This window comes from Salminus brasiliensis, chromosome 11 (assembly GCF_030463535.1).
Source record: "Salminus brasiliensis chromosome 11, fSalBra1.hap2, whole genome shotgun sequence".
NCBI classification, from domain to species: Eukaryota; Metazoa; Chordata; class Actinopteri; order Characiformes; family Bryconidae; genus Salminus; species Salminus brasiliensis.
Genome location: NC_132888.1, coordinates 36,936,117 through 36,953,548, shown reverse-complemented (window position 1 = coordinate 36,953,548; position 17,432 = coordinate 36,936,117). Strand labels below are relative to the sequence as shown.

Genomic DNA, 17,432 nt, shown 5'->3' with positions numbered 1-17,432 from the left:
GTGCTGTAGGCTGAATGGGTGGGGCTAAAGTGCTGTAGGCTGAATGGGTGGGGCTAAAGTGCTGTAGGCTGAATGGATGGGGCTAAAGTGCTGTAGGCTGAATGGGTGGAGCTAAAGTGCTGTAGGCTGAATGGGTGGAGCTAAAGTGCTGTAGGCTGAATGGGTGGAGCTAAAGTGCTGTAAAATTTTATTCATAAACAGTGTTTTGATTAGGCTGATGGGTTACACACACACACACACACACACACACAGGTGATAAGGGCAGCTGTGTGTGGAGCACAGTGGCTCTGTTGTGTGTCGGTGGTCTGTCTATTTAGTGATTGAGGCATTCCATAGGGATAAGATTACTCACACACACACAGTGGTCTCTCTGTGGCAGTGAGGACAGCTGATCTCGGGTCAGTGTGTGATTAAATCAGTGCTCTGTCCATCACGAGCGACTCAGTAGAGGATCAGTGGAGCTGATTATTGATAGATTGTAATGAATCTTTGTGGACGTTTGAAGACTGAATTTAAAGGTTCTGCTTTTCTTTGATGTTCTAGATCAGAAACCATTCTCTCTTTAATCTGAGTCATCAAAGTACATTCAGTTAAAGCCTCCCACTGCAGCTACTGCTGTTAGACCCTTCATCACATACTGAATCTCTCTCTCTCACTCTCTCTCTCCCTTCCTCTCTCTCTCTCTCTCTCTCCCTTCCTCTCTCTCTCACTCTCTCTCTCTCTCAGTTCCTGCTGATCTTCCACAGGGCAGCGGCGGGCGAGCTGCAGGAGGAGAGTGGACTGATGGCTCTCGCTCGCCTCTCAGAGATCGACGTCTCTACCGAGGGCGTGCGGGGGGCGCGGGAATTCTTCGAGGCCAAGGTAGAGTGTGTGTGTGTGTGTGTTTGTGTGTGTTTGTGTGAGAGACAATTTCACGTTACCCAAATCTGGAAATTCAGGCCCTGTCTGAACAGTAACACTCACCACGTCTGCTCCACCCACACTCTACTACACCACACCCACCCCTGTACAATTACACCTCCCCCCCTCCCACCCCATACAATTCATTTTTCAGTGTTTAATGAATATGATTGATTGATTAATTAATTAATCATGTAAATAAATTAAGCCAACCTGAACTGAGTTTAGAGAGCGTGTGAGAGAGAGAGCGAGAGAGAGAGCGCGAGAGAGAGAGATGTACACTTGACGTACACCATGCTCTCCCTCACTGCAGCTCAACTGCTCCTCTGGCTCCCTCTAGTGGTGTGGAAAAGTAGCGTCTGCTCCTGTAAAGGCTGTTATGGCTGTACAGGTCCTGCCAAAAGTTTAGGGACACCTTGCCTTCAGTAATGCTTGTTTTTTATGGTGACCCCCCCCCCAGTGACCCCCCTGAGGACGACTCGAAAGCAGTGTTCCTCGTCTGACTTGAAGATCATCGTTTGTAATAATACACGTGTGTGTGTGTGTGTGTGTGTTTGTGTGTTAGGCTCAGGCTCTGTCCGTGCGCAGCAAGTTTGAGGAGGAGCTTCGTGAGGAGCAGGAGGAGAAGAAGAGGATGGAGGAGGAGCGAGAACAACGGCGCGCCGCCTTTAAAGAGCTGCAGTCCACGTTCTGCTCCTAAACACTGACACACACACACACACACACACACACACATTATTAAAGAATCATGAGTGCATGCACTGCAGCTAAAATCATGCTTACCAGCTTTTAAACTACAGACACACACACACACACACACACACAGCATGGGTTACAGGTCTATATATATGACACTCTGAGTACACTTTATTTTAAGGAATGCCATCTGCCACAAACACATGGTAACACCTTAGCAGCCACCTGAGATACCATAAGAACCACATAGTTCAAGCACCGTGGATACCATCACTACCACATATCAGCACTCTAGCACCCGCTAGAAATACTATAGCAACCAAATGGCAACACCATAGAAACCACCTAAAATAACATATCAAACACAGAGCGGCCATAGCACATACCATTCCACATAGCAACACCCTAGCAACCACCAGAAAAACACAAGAACCACAGGGCAGCACCCTGACAAGCACCTGGGATACCATATCAACCACATAGCAGCACTCTAGCAACCACCAGAAAAACGCATGTGTCACTGGGGAGGACCCTGGCAATCACCCGGGAAACCATAGTGACCACATAGCAACACCCTGGCAAGCATGTGAGGTTCCATAGGAACCACGTAGCAGGTTGTCATCATTTTATCAACAATTTCCATCTTTCCATCTAGAATCACATCATGTTGTTATTGTGGTACAGCAGCCAACATGGCGTGAATTTAGATGATAATCAGTGCTCATTTGCATATCAAGGTTCAGGAGGGAGGGGTTTATTATGCATAATTATATATATTAGTGATATTAGTGACCCCTAAATATGCATTCCTTAAAGTAAAGTTTCTGAAACTGTACTATGCACACATACGCACACACACACACACACACACACACAAATACACACATACACACACACACACACACAAATAAACACATACACACACACACATACACACATACGTTCACACACACACAAATACACATACAAACACACTCACACACACAAATATACACTCATGCGCACGCACACACACACACACACATATAAACACAATCACATATATACACACATACATTTACATGCACACACACATATACACACATACATTCACACGCACACACACAAATACACACATACACACACAAATACACACACACACATATAGACACATACACACGCACACACAAATACACACATATAGACATACACACACACACACATACTTATACACCTACATATACAGATACACACATTTACACACATATACATATACACATATATACACACACATATACATACACACATATACACCTACATATACAGATACACACATATATACATATATACACACACATATACATACACACATATACACCTACATATACAGATACACACATGCACATATATACACACACATTTGTGGACACACACATATACACATACAAATATAGACTTGCACATGTACACACATAATATGCATGCACATTACATTACGCACACACACACAAGCACACACACACACACACACACACACTACATGTTAAACCCTGTACCTCGTAATGACGTAAGCAGAAGCACAGCTGTACTAGATGCGCACTGTAAGGTGTCACTGTAACTGTAGCTAAATCAGCCCACACACACACACTAGCTTTACCTGTGTGAGCCTGTTATACTCCTATAAGTCCTTCTATTTTTGAATAATTAAGATGTTTGCTGTAAAGTAATTTAGTAAATAATAATAATAATCATAATGAACAGTAAATAATCAGAGGTATAACTTTTAATCAGTCTGTAAAGTTGGATTTATGGCGCGAGTACTGATCATGACCGAGCGATTGTGATGTGTAGTTTTAGAAACTAAGGGAAAATATGATCAAGCGTTTTTGTTTTTTGTAATTTTTGTCGTCGTTCTTGTTTATTATTTTTTTTTATCTCATTTTAAAGTTTGATTTTAAATCATGACTCTTTTATTCATTTGATTTTAGTTATTCGTGCTTAACGTTAGACTACCACGATTTATTTTGTAAAACATTCCCATAATTAAATCAGTGCATTTTTAGAAAACGTGAGTTTTAATTGGTTTATTAAATGCTGCTGCTGCTGCTGCTGCTGCTGTTGTTGTTGTTACTGGAGGTGATACCAAAAGTATGCAGACACTTCTAATTGGTGAATTCAAGGGGGAAAGCAATGGAGTGAGGAAGGATACAATATGTATGTGTGGTGTATTGCTGAAGTTCTGAGTGTGAATAAGTGAATAACACGGCATCTGTTTTTTTACTGTGTTTATTGAATTTTTATGTGATGTTTGGTTAATTTTTACATATTTATTAATTTCCACATTTAATTTTAATGTGTAAATTGTAATTCTTTAATTAAATTCTAAGTTCCATTAAATTGCATAGAAATAGGATTTTTATTGTTTACTTATTTACACTTAGAACATCAGCAACGCATCCTTTCAACAAGGGTGCTCAAACTTTTGCACACAACTGGATTCTTGGCAAGACGAGAACACTAGAACGATTATAAAAGATATTTTAAAGCATTATAAAAGATATTTTAGAAGATTTCCTTTTTTCACAGTTTTATTACCACTTGAGTTACCATAGCAAACACTAAGCAACACCCTAGCAACACGTTAGCAGCCATCAGTTTAAGCATTCTTTTTTTCCAGGTACCATAACGCCATGAAATTATGTTAGAATATGAAATTGACTTATTAAGTTCTATTGAACTTGTAATAAAGATTAAATAAATAAATAACATAAAGTGTTACTGCTTTATATTGCAATTCAAAGTCAAACACTTTGTTTATGCAAAAAGTAAATAAATCATGACATCAGAGCGCATCTGTAAAATTTTTTAAACAGTGTATTTATCAATAAATGAACATGTTGAGGGCATTTATTAGCACAAAAGTAATGTAATTATTCCAGAATGTAACAATATTTTATACTGTACTTTGAATGTAATAAAACCTATGTATTATTACAACTTATGCACCTGAAATTGCAATACATTTCCAATGTAATGTAATATAATTTTACAAATAATTTATTTATCTAATTTAATAATTTCATTTACATTTATTACAAATATTACTGCTACATGATTAGTTAAGTTATTACATGTTATTACATTTTTGACCAAGTGCACAATTTTACAGTTTACATTTCTGGATGTTATTACAATTCTTAGTGCTACATGCCCAGTTAACATTTCTGTCAGTTTAAGATTAGGCTAAGAATGAGAACCAAAACTCTTAACTAAAACATTTTTTTTAAATTACATTTCCGTATAATTTTCTTGAAATTTCATATCTTGACTCAACATTCTCTAGGCGAGCTTGTGTGGAATGACACTAATACCAATTAATATTATATGAATTTATAATGTAATAGCAATGATAAAACAGTTTTTTTTACCCCAAAAAATGAATTTTTTGGGTAAAATATATATATATATTTTAGTTTGTAATTTTGTTTTATCTTCAGAAATGTACAACATTTGATGTTAAACAAATACTGGGAGAATCTCAAGTTTTAAAAGAACGTTTTTATTCAGCCTTCTTGTTACAAAGATGTTACAAAACATATGGCATATTTTTACAGACCCCAACGGCCCTTGCATATAGCTCAATGTACAAATAGTCATCAGTGTTTGCTTAAAAAAAAAAAAAAGTATTTCGCTGCAAAAGTAGATTTTTTTATAAGGACCATAAATGTTTCACAGACATAATGATGCTGATATAAAAATCAATGATTTCCAATTTACAGTACATATATTTGATTAATTACTTACGAAAAAAATAAAAAAAAAAACGTAAAGAAGAAAGAAAGGCCTACTGATTACCTCTGCCAGTGAAAGTCTTTCTGCTCTGGTTCTGGGAGCAAAAGGCCCAGCTCTTCGGAGCGAAGACTCTAACACAAGATAAGTACTATAATAATACGCCATGTTTTCTAGAGCTGATAAGAAAATACAAATAATATACAGTGTGCAGCTACCGATACAATCGTGCAGATTTATGATGCGTAGATTCCGTTTCAGTAGATTCAGTAGAAATGTTCTCTAAATGCTTGTCCCAGTGCGGTGCCAGTATCTCCTCCTGGGAAAGTACCATGTGGCTTAAGCTGGAACATGACTCGGCTTTTGTACAGAGCATAAAAAAGCCTCCAGCAAACACAGGCTCATTCATTACCACATGAGAAAAAAGGCCAGCAATTTGTTTTCGTTATGTTGGAGCGCGCCAGCATTGTGATAGAATGGAGGTCAGTCGTCGGAATCATTGAGGGGGGTGGCCAAACGTTGACGTTGTCCTTAAAACGTAGGAAATAGTACCAGTTATGATCTGGATGTTTAGGTATTTTGGGGCATTGAAGGCACATATTTGGACAAGTACCATCTGGTTGTGGGTTCAAGTCCCAGAACTTCCTGTGTAGTCCTAGTTGTGACATGGCACTTAACTGGTGGTATTGCTCCACTGGTGACACTGTGTGCTGTTCTCGGACTTGGGGCAGTGAGCCAACTCAGCAGAACATGGTAGGAGAAGATCGAGTTCCTCGAGTCCTCCAGGGTCACCCTTCACGAGCTAAACCAGGCACGTCGTAGCAGGGAAAAAACACTGATGGTGCAGTCGCTTGGCCTTGAAGGACCAGAGGGGTGTATCCTTCTGCAGGTAAGGGCGTCCAAAAACCCAACCCACAAGTCCCCTTCATGCCCCCTGGTTACTTTGGAACAGCAGAAAGACCCAGGAGCTCTCAATCACCTGGTACCCATAGCAGCAAAAGTGGTGATAAACAGAAACTCTTGTTTGATTGGGATCTTCAGAGACTGTCCCGATTAGCACATCCGGTCAGGTTCTTGGAGAGAGTTGGACTGTCCAGGGAAGGAAGGGGTGGACTTATACTTGGTACATACTTAGACAAGCTGCGTTATACTTGGTTTTAACCACACTGTAGCTGCCACACGTTTCCTGCACCGGTTGCAGGGTATGCCAGGGTAAGCTGTGGGAAGCCTTGTGCGGCAACTAAGAGTACACCCAGATGCCCCGCGGTCTTTGTAACGCTACGGTAAAGTGTTGCCGCAGTTTTTTTTGCCCTAAATGCCCTAAAATCTTGGAAACACTCATAAATAATATTTGCCTGAAATGTAAGGTGGGTCTACCACTTGTTTGCTGCTTCTTGAAGTTCTACTAAGTAAGCATCGATGCCAGATTTATGGTCCACCACCACTGCTTTGGGATAGCCATCAATATGGAGAACACTCTAACCGAGGATTCAGAAGCTGAAGGGTGAGGTTATTTGAGAATATTTGAGGATATTTCTACTCTGACTCGCTCCCTAGAGGACATATCCACGAATCCTCCAGACACGCAATTGCGTAGCAGCTGTGTGCACATGGCTATGTGTAGTTTAAAAACAGTATAACGCAGCTTTAAGAGGTTGGAGGTGTCGGAGGTTGTTGGTCATGAGTGAAATGCCCTTTTGTACACACGGACTAGATTAGGACAGACAACGGACAGGAGGCTATTCCATCTTCTCGTTACCTTCACCGTTGACCTGCACCACGCACTCCTTGTCCCGAGAGTTGGTGTGCGAGTTGGGGACCATGAGCGAACACAGGTGCGTGTCGAAGTAGCGCATGGCCTCCGAGCTGTTCCGTCGCTCGTTGCCACGCAAGATCATCGCTTTGGAGAAGCGGCGGCCAAACTGGATCTCATTGGGCAAGTAGGACGTCCTCTTGTGGTAGGCGGAGCCCGTGCCCTCCTGGGAGGCGGAGAGGAACACCACCATCTCGAAATGCGACTGGCTACCAGGCTGGAGAGCGCGGTCCAGCGGGCTGTCCGGCGTCAAGGGGTGGATGAACGTCAGAGGTGACAGGAAGAGGGGGCAGGGCCGGGAGCCCAGGCCGTCCAGCAGGAACTCCAGGGAGGTCTGGTGCAGTGTCAGGTCGTCGCGTTCTTCGTAGAGAACGGCACTCACGCAAACGTCCACCAATGGCCTGGAGAGCAGGTTGCACACGCGGAACATCAGGCATCTCTGGCCTTGTGCTTCACACACCACGGCCTGTGGGCTGAAGAGGATCCCACTGCAGCGCTTTTGGGGGCGAGAGAACTTGGCCACGAATGCACCTGAGAAAGAGACAGAGAGACGAATTAGAAGATTTAGAAGATTCAAACTTAACCCCACCAAGACGGAGCTGCTGTACATCCCGGGAACTGCTGGACCTAAAAACGATCTCGCCATCTCCTTTGAGAACTCACTGGTCACTCCATCTACAGAAGCTCGAAGCCTTGGTGTAGTGATGGATGACCAGTTATCGTTCTCAAGTCATGTTGCAAACGTAACTCGGTCCTGCAGATTTCTCCTGTACAACATCGGGAGAATTCGACCCTTCCTCTCTAGAGAGTCGCCCAGGTGCTTGTTCAGTCTCTCGTCACTTTCAGACTTGACTACTGCAGCTCTCTTCTGGCTGGTTTCCTCTGCGCACCATCAGGCCCCTGCAACTGACCCAGAATGCAGCGGCACGGGTTGTCTTCAACGTTTCTAAATTCAGCCATGTTCAGTTCCTCGTCTGCTGTGTTCTCTCTTCACTGGCTTCCTGTAGCTGCTGCCCAGGTCATCAGATTCAGACCCCTGACGCTGGCCTACAAAGCCAAGACTGGACCAGCCAGCCCCTCCGTACTTCCGGCGATGGTCAAAAGCCGATCTGCACCAAGAGCCCTTCCAGCTTCAAGTACGGCTCGGCTCGACCCGCTATCCTTTAAGATCCACGGAAGACGAGCGTCCAGACTTTTTACTGTCCTACACCGAAGTGGTGGAACGAACTTCCCCTGGGAGTCCAATGCTCGCTGTCTTCAAACCCAGACTGAAGACCCTCCTCTTCTGAGAGTACTCAGGCTAAGAGAAGAGTATTATGGTCGCCTTACTGACTTGTGTTTAATAGAGTCTTGACTTAGAGGATCTTTAAATTTTTTGTCTATTCAAACTAGCTGAGGTTTTTCTTGGGTAAATAGCAAAGCACTTTTGTAAGTCGCTCTGGAGAAGAGCGTCTGCTAAATGCCTTAAATGTAAATGTAGAAAATAATACATAATTGGTACTGTTCTTCAAGGGTTCTTCAAGGCTCTTTGATAAAGGCAGTGAATCTGTATAGGCCAGGACAACTCAAAGAATCTTTTCAATGCATGTTCAAAGGCTTCTACACATGCAAGGTTATCGACTTGTGGATTTCTCCAGTAATCCAAGGAGTTTAAGGGGCACCATGATGACCACATGCTGAGTCAATGCTGAAATCTTGGTGGTAACTGATTGACAACAGGTTCCCAGAACCTTTACTAGGTTGTTGTTAAAACTGGGTTTTAGAAGTTACATGTTAGCTCGGCCAAGTTTCCACAAGTTACAGTGTGTCATCCAGGATTAAGAGATCCATCTTTAATGTTTAACTGTTTAACTGTCTCCACAATGTCAGTGAAGTGGACTTGGTGTTCTTCGAACGTTGCAGAGATAGATTCCCACTGGTTGTTATTTGACAAGCTGACTAAAAATTATGACAACCAAATCAACAACATGCAAAAACCTATGCAACATACAAAACGCTACTATGAATCCCTTGAGAAACGTTTGGAGATTCTTCAGTTTGAAACTGTGGAGAAACGTCTTCAATTGCTTTGAGGAACCTTCTGAAAAAGTTTTTTTTAAAGAAAAAACCTATGAAACCTATGAAATATTCAAAACGCTCCAAAGTATGAATCCCTTGAGGAATTTTTGGGAATTCTTCAGTTTGAAACTTTGGAGAAACGTCTTAGGTTGCTTTGAGGAACCTTCTAAAAAAAGGGTTTTAGAAGAAAAAACCTATGAAACCTATGAAATATTCAAGACGCTCCAAAGTATGAATCCCTTGAGGAACTTTTGGAGATTCTTCAGTTTGAAACTTTGGAGAAATGTCTTAGGTTGCTTTGAGGAACTTTCTAAAAAAAAGGGTTTTAGAAGAAAAGGTTCTTTATAGGTTCCTCAAAGCATCTTAAGAGGTTCCTCCACAGTTTCAAACTAAAGAACCCCTAAAAATTCTTAAAGGAACTTACACTTTTAACAGTGTAGAGGAACTTATCGTTCACAGTGGTGGCACTTAGCAGACAATCTTATCCAGAGGTGCTGCACAAAAGTGCTTAGTCATTGGCTCAGAATATCCAAAGCTCAAATCCGAATTCAAGGTACTGTTGAGCTCTGGCCCTTCCAGAAATGAGCACCTGATAACCCTAATGCACCAGTTTGCAAGCTGTACACAATTCCTCAATTGCTAGAACCACAATTCCTTTCGGAAAAGGTGAGTCTTCAGTTGACGTTTGAAGACAGCCAGCAATATGCTTGCCGTCCATGCATACTGAGAGATGGTGGGTCAAGCCAAGCCGTATTTAAAGTACGGATCAGGGTTTTGACCATTGCCGTCCTTTTAGAGAGGAGTTGGACCATTCTTTGCTTTGCAACAAGTTCCTCAAGGAAGGGGGATCTTCAATTTGAAACTGTGGATGAATCTTTTAAGGTGCTTTGAGGAACCGTCCAGGAACCCTGGCCTTGAAAGTTCCTCAAAGGACCTTAAGAGGTTCAAATCTAGTGAATAGGGTACAGTTTCGGACAGAGCTTGGGTGTGGCATGACTGGACTGGACTGGACAGGGATGGTGTGATACCTTAGCCACACTTTCTTTTTGTTAGTGCTGTGACAACAAGTGAGAGCACCGTGGCCTGTGGAAACCTAGAAGGCTTACCTAGCGATAGCGCTAACAAGCTAATTAAAGTGTGTGGGACCTTAAAGAGCTAAACGCTACTGTATTTAAAGAACCCACAGCTTCACGTACCAGTAATGAAGGCCTCCAACATGAGCCCAAGTAGCATCTGCAGGGCCAAGAGGGCGATGGCGGTGGGACAGTCGGCGTTGGGGTACATGGTCCCGTACCCTATGGTCAGCTGGGTCTCCAGAGCAAAGGAGAATGCAGCTGTGAACCCGGTCACGTATTTGACGCACAGGGTGTGACCTGGAGGTGGGTTGTCGTGGTCCACGCCCAGGTCTCCGTTGGCCCGGGCCAGCAGGTACCACAGGACGGCGAAGAGGAGCCAGTGGAGGAGGAAGGAGCCGCAGAAGGCCAGCACCACCCAGCGCCAGCGCAGGGATAACCACGCCCCCCACATGTCCCGCATCGCCCCCAGCCAGGTCGCCCGTCCTCCGGCTGCTGGGCCCCGAAGAAGGCTACGTCCGTCCTTGCTCACCAGTCGCTGATGGCTAGCGGGTTTAGCCATGAGTGGGGAAGTGGTGGACTTCCGGTCTGTACTGCTGCTGTTTCCGGTGGTGGTAGTTGCCATGGCGACAGGGTAGGTGGTGGTCTGAGGATTGAGGTGGCGGTGGTGCTGGCGGTAGTGGTGGACTGGACCTGGATGAGACAGTAGAACCAATGCTTAGCTAGAGGTTCTTCAAGGGTTCTAGACTGTATATAGAACCATACAGTAACTCAAGGAGGGTGACCCTGAACCCACCCTCACCAGCACATTCTCCGTTGGGGGGGCTTCACTTCACTGCACATGGGGCCTAGGTGGGACCCAAGTGAGATTAAGGTGGGCTGTAACAATGGGGCCCATTTGGGAAGCTCAATGTACAAACTCATTCAGAGCCCATGCCCACCTGGAACCCACCTCTAGCCCACGTTTCACCCATGTATATAGTTATTTATTTATTTGGTGTAATACCTTTATATGTAATTAAATGTATGGTATTTGCTAATTTCTTAATTACCTAATGTAATAAATGATGTATTAAATGAATGATTATTTTAATATTTAAAATGCAAAAAAAATGTAATTACATATTTGTCAAAAATAAAAAAACAACACAAAATATGTCCTATTGTTTATATTCTTCTTCATATTATTATTATTATTTCATTTATTCTATTATTATGATGATGACTATTATTATTGTGTTATTTTATGCTTTATTATGATTTTCCATAAATGTATTAACAAATCTGATCTCACTTTTGCTGTTTAAATTTTTTAGAATTTTAATATAATTTAAATTATTTTTTTTTTTTATATTGCTTTTGATTTATTAGTATTTTTTTACTTTCCAATATATTTTAACAGTTTGACACTTTGTTTTTTAGTTTTATCTTAAAACATTTAAAGTGTTTGAGTTCTTGGAGAAGGTCGCTAATTATAAATTAAATATGTTTTTTCTTATTATTATTCTTATAATTAGCATTATTATGATATTATTTTGATGTATAACTAACAACAACATTTTCTTTGATTTCCCTTTTATTTCGCTTATTTCTAAAGGCAGTGATTGGTGTTTTGCTTTAGTGTTTGATACAGTTTACAGATAATCCAGTTTAGGTGTTTGTTTGTTTGTTTGTTTTCTTAGTAGACGTGGGGAAATCTGTTCCCCAGCTCTGCTCAGTGTTTATGGTTTACGCTGAACCCAAGCAGAGATCAGTGAAGTTCTGAGACATTCTGTTAAATGTTGTTTAGAGATGATGAAATCAAGACAACTACAGCTTATTTACCACAGAGAGAGAGAGAGAGAGAGAGATAGAGGGGTAGAGAGAGGGACAGAGGGTTGTGTTGAGTGTACTGGTGTGTTGGCCGAGCTGCCAGGTGATTTAATTAGTGATCTCTCACAGTGGGAGGGAGAGTGTGTGGAAAAGACTACAGGAATGTTATTTAATCCTCTCTTTCAATTCATTTCTCTCTCTCTCTCTCTCTCTCTCTCTCTCTGTCTGTCTGGGCTGCAGTAATTGGGCCACTGGACAGTGCTGCACTGCAGTGTGCTGAAGTGATTAGTTATGAAAGCGTGGAGGTGGAGGGAGGCTGTTTTTATCTCCTTGCCGGACTGTGTTAGAGTGTTAGTGCGAGGAGAGACAGATGAAAAAAAAATAATCAAAAAACACCAAAAAAAAAAAACCCAAAAAAACACCACATAGCCTCAAAGCAACAGTTCAGCTACAAATCCAGTTTAGGGAGACCACCTCCGTCCCCCACAGCCAGGACTTGTTTGGTGTCTGAAATTTGCTTCTTTAATTTTACATTGGAACTCAAAGGCTAATGTAGCTAACAAGCAATGGAAGTTTATACTCAGCTATACCCTTCTCTACCTATCCCTACCCATCTATACCAATCTATACCTATCCCTACCCATCTATACCCATCTATACCTATCCCTACCCATCTATACCCATCTCTACCTATCCCTACCCATCTATACCCATCTCTACCTATCCATACCATCTATACCCTTCTATACCAATCTCTACCTATCCATACCTTCTATACCAATCTCTACCTATCCATACCCATCTATACCCATCTCTACCTATCCATACCCATCTATACCCATCTCTACCTATCCCTACCCATCTATACCCTTCTATACCTATCCCTACCCATCTATACCCTTCTATACCTATCCCTACCCATCTATACCCATCTCTACCTATCCATACCATCTATACCCTTCTATACCAATCTCTACCTATCCATACCCATCTATACCCATCTCTACCTATCCATACCCATCTATACCCATCTCTACCTATCCATACCCATCTATACCCATCTCTACCTATCCCTACCCATCTATACCCTTCTATACCTATCCCTACCCATCTATACCCTTCTATACCTATCCCTACCCATCTATACCCATCTCTACCTATCCATACCATCTATACCCTTCTATACCAATCTCTACCTATCCCTACCCATCTCTACCCATCTCTACCTATCCCTACCCATCTATACCAATCTATACCTATCCCTACCCATCTATACCCATCTCTACCTATCCCTACCCATCTATACCAATCTCTACCTATCCATACCATCTATACCCTTCTCTACCTTTCCCTACCACCTATACCCAGCTCTACCTATCCATACCATCTCTACCCATCTCTACCTATCCATACCATCTCTACCCATCTCTACCTATCCATACCATCTATACCCACCTCTACCTATCCAAACCATCTATACCCTTCTATACCCATCTCTACCTACCCCGACCCATCTATACCCATCTCTACCTATCCATACCATCTATACCCACCTCTACCTATCCAAACCATCTATACCCTTCTATACCCATCTCTACCTACCCCGACCCATCTATACCCATCTCTACCTATCCATACCATCTATACCCTTCTATACCCATCTCTACCTACCCCGACCCATCTATACCCATCTCTACCTATCCATACCATCTATACCCACCTCTACCTATCCATACCATCTATACCCTTCTATACCCATCTCTACCTACCCCGACTCATCTATACCCATCTCTACCTATCCATACCATCTATACCCATCTCTACCTATCCCTACCCATCTATACCAATCTCTACCTATCCATACCATCTATACCCATCTCTACCTTTCCTTACCTTTCTTTACCCATCTCTACCTTTCCCTACCCTTCTATACCCATCTCTACCTATCCATACAATCTATACCCATCTCTACCTTTCCATACTATCTATACCCATCTCTACCTATCCATACTATCTATACCCATCTCTACCTATCCATACCATCTATACCCTTCTATACCCATCTCAACCTATCCCTACCCTTCTATACCCATCTCAACCTATCCCTACCCTTCTATACTCATCTCTACCTATTCATACCCATCTCTACCCATCCATACCCATCTCTTACTCTCCATACTAATCTATAAATATCTCTACCCATCTATACCGATATATATCTACCTCTTCATTCCTGTCCATCAATACTCATACACATCCATACTATGCTCCTCCCTACCCATACAAACCATACTCATCTGAGCTCATCCACACTATTTACACTTATCTATACCCATTAATGCCAATCCATCTATAGTCTATACAATTCTATACCCATCCATGCCCAACCATACTCATCCACACCTCTGATACCCATCTATACTCATCCATAGTTATCTGGACCATCTATAGCCCTCCATTCCCATACATATGCAAATGCGTCTATAACTACATATACCCATCCACTGGCAGTGCTACTCATCTTATCATACTTATCTATTACCATCCATACCCATCTATACTAATTAATAACATCAATACATGTCCATACTCATACTTATCCACACCATCTATACCCATTCATACCAATATATACCTATTCATCTCATTCATATTCTTCTATACCATTCCATTTCAATCTATATGCATTCATACCCATCCAAACCCATCCATGTCCATCTATACACACCCATACCATCTACACCCAGCCATTACCCCTACCGTACACATCTCTACCCAAAGACACCCATCTATAACCATTCACATCTGTCCATAATCATCCACACCTGTCCATACTTTATACCCACATATACCATCTATACCTGTCTCCCACAGCTATACCCACCTATAGCATCTATACATGTCCAACACATCTATACTCACCTATACCATTTATACCTGTCCTCCACATCTATACCCACCTATACCATCTATACCTGTCCAAACATCTATACCCACCTGTCCCATCTATACCTGTCCAACACATCTATAACCACCTATAAATGTGCCCCGCATCTCTACCCACCTATACCATCTAAACCTGTCCCCCGCATCTTTACCTACCTATACCATCTATACCTGTCCACCACATCTATATTTATCCATACCATCTATAGATATCTATATCCATAATAGTCTATACTCATCTATACCAATCTCTAGAAACCAATGAAATAGTTTGGATTTACTTCATTTTGTGTGTGTAAATATTCAGAATTTGCTAAAGGCTATTACTAAAAAGCACTTATCAGTTGCATAGAAACAGCATGTATTGTATATAACTGTAGTGTATATACATCTGTCTAATAAATGTCTGCTTTCTGCATGAGGGGAAATTCCAAACCCATTGTTTTCTGTTAAGTTCAGTAAATAAAATTGTATGTGTGCATTAACAAGATCAGATCATGCTCTCTCTCTCTCTCTCTCTCTCTCTCAAACACACACACACACACACACACACACACACAAACATCCTGACTGTACTGTTATTGTATGTCAAATACAATTAATAAATCATCTATAATAGACACTCATTTAGTCATAGTAGATAAACAATTTATAGTGGATACTGAATATTTTAGATTAGATACAGAATAATTCATAATGGACATTGAGTAATTCATAGTGGATACTGAATAATTCATAATATAAATTAAATACCCATCTCTACACATCCATACAGATATCTTATCATCCATAGTATCCATTCTATATCTCTATATATTTATAAATATAAAATTCATAGTAGATACTGAGTAATTCATAGTGGATACTGACTAATTTGTAGTAGACATTGAAGAATTCATAGTAGAGACTGAATAATTCATACGGGATACGACCAAATTCATAATAACTACTAAATAATTAATAGTGGGTACTGAGTAATTCACAGTGGATACTACAGAATTCATAATATAGATTAAATTCATAGCAGATACTAAATCATTTGTAGTAGATATTGAATAAGTCATAGATGATACTACATAATTCATAATGGACACAAATCTATTCAGAGTGGATACTGATTAGTTCATAGTAAATATTAAACAGTTCATAGTGGATACAGAATTACCCGTAGTAGAGACAGAATAATTCATAGTGGATGGTTGTAGTTTCAGGCTGACAGAAGACTGAAACTTCTATCACTGTTTCTCTCTCTCTCTCTCTCTCTCTCTCTCCCCCCCCCCCCCCCCCCCCACTATCTCTCTCTCTACCTGTGTTCTACCTGACTCACCCTCCATTCTGTTCAGTGATTTGACAACATCATCTTACAGAACTGTGAAAGATAAAGCACTGTTCAAATACCTTCAGCTGTCCAGCAGGGTCAGCAAGAGGGCTAAAGGTCAGTGAGAACTCTCCGTGTGATTCCTATTGCCTTGCTGGACGCTCCTCTCCCTGCTCCTGCTCCCGCCGCTCTCTGGGCCTTCTCCCGTCCCTCTCTCTCTATAAGTGACCTTCTGTATGAAGTGCTCGGTCCAATCACACAGCTTTATCAAAGCTTGGCAAAATCACAGAGCTCTGATTGGACAAGGCTGCATTGTGAAACTCCACCCACTGACCTGCCAACTAAGTCACCCCCCCCCCCCCCGTCCCCCATTTTTAAAATCTTCAATAGTTTACCTTGATCAAATCACTTGAGACCATATGTCCAAATATTTATGTCAATCCTTTTTATTTGCTAAATTAAGCATTATGAGTGTGTGAGTGTGTATGTATGTATGTGTGTGTGTGTGTGTGTGTGTGTGTGTGTGGTTTGGAGGGGGGGGGGGGTCATAGGTGATTTCCTCTTCTAATCAATGCTCTGAATGATAATTTGCTGCACAAAAGCACCGAGCCTATCAGTGTTTGAGATTCTGGGCTTGTTCTGGTTTCCTAGGAAATGGTGGATCCTGTAGAGAGGGGTTAGGGGCATTTCAGTGCTCCTGCTTTATCAGTCCCTCTCTCTCTCTCTCTCTCTCTCTCCCTCTCTCTCTCTCTCACACACACACACACACACACACACACTGATTGTTAGGAGAAGTTTCCCACAACTTCTGAGAAGGCTGGCAAACAGTGTGTGTGTGTGTGTGTGTGTGTGTGTGTGTGAGAGAGTTCAAAAGTTTACAAATGTAATAGTTTTTCTCATTTTATATTTAATAATAATAACATTTAAAATCTGAATATAGATATTAAAAACTCTAAACAAAATCGAAATAGTTTATTCAGTAAATCAAGAGTACTGAAAAACTTCATACTGGATATTAATGATATTAGAGCTTCATACTGGATATTAA

At 41.5% G+C, this 17,432-nt stretch overlaps 2 protein-coding genes across 2 annotated transcripts in view; one reads left to right on the top strand and one right to left on the bottom strand.

The window, feature by feature from the left end:
• Window positions 1–3,684, top strand: part of efhd1 (EF-hand domain family, member D1) — a 14,424-nt gene extending 10,740 nt beyond the window's left edge. The window contains exons 3-4 of the mRNA XM_072690795.1: window positions 727–861; window positions 1,466–3,684. Coding sequence (XP_072546896.1) covers window positions 727–861; window positions 1,466–1,600 — 270 coding nt within the window. The 3' untranslated portion in view covers window positions 1,601–3,684. The remainder of the gene's footprint in view (window positions 1–726; window positions 862–1,465) is intronic.
• Window positions 3,685–5,149: 1,465 nt separating this feature from the next.
• kcnj13 (potassium inwardly rectifying channel subfamily J member 13) lies at window positions 5,150–16,587 on the bottom strand. Its single transcript, XM_072691384.1, has 3 exons — window positions 16,465–16,587; window positions 10,432–11,001; window positions 5,150–7,708 (listed from the first exon to the last, which is right to left on the bottom strand). Exons 2-3 carry the CDS (start codon window positions 10,931–10,933, stop codon window positions 7,104–7,106), a joined length of 1,107 nt encoding a protein of 368 aa, XP_072547485.1. The 5' UTR covers window positions 10,934–11,001; window positions 16,465–16,587; the 3' UTR covers window positions 5,150–7,103.
• Window positions 16,588–17,432: the final 845 nt, after the last annotated feature.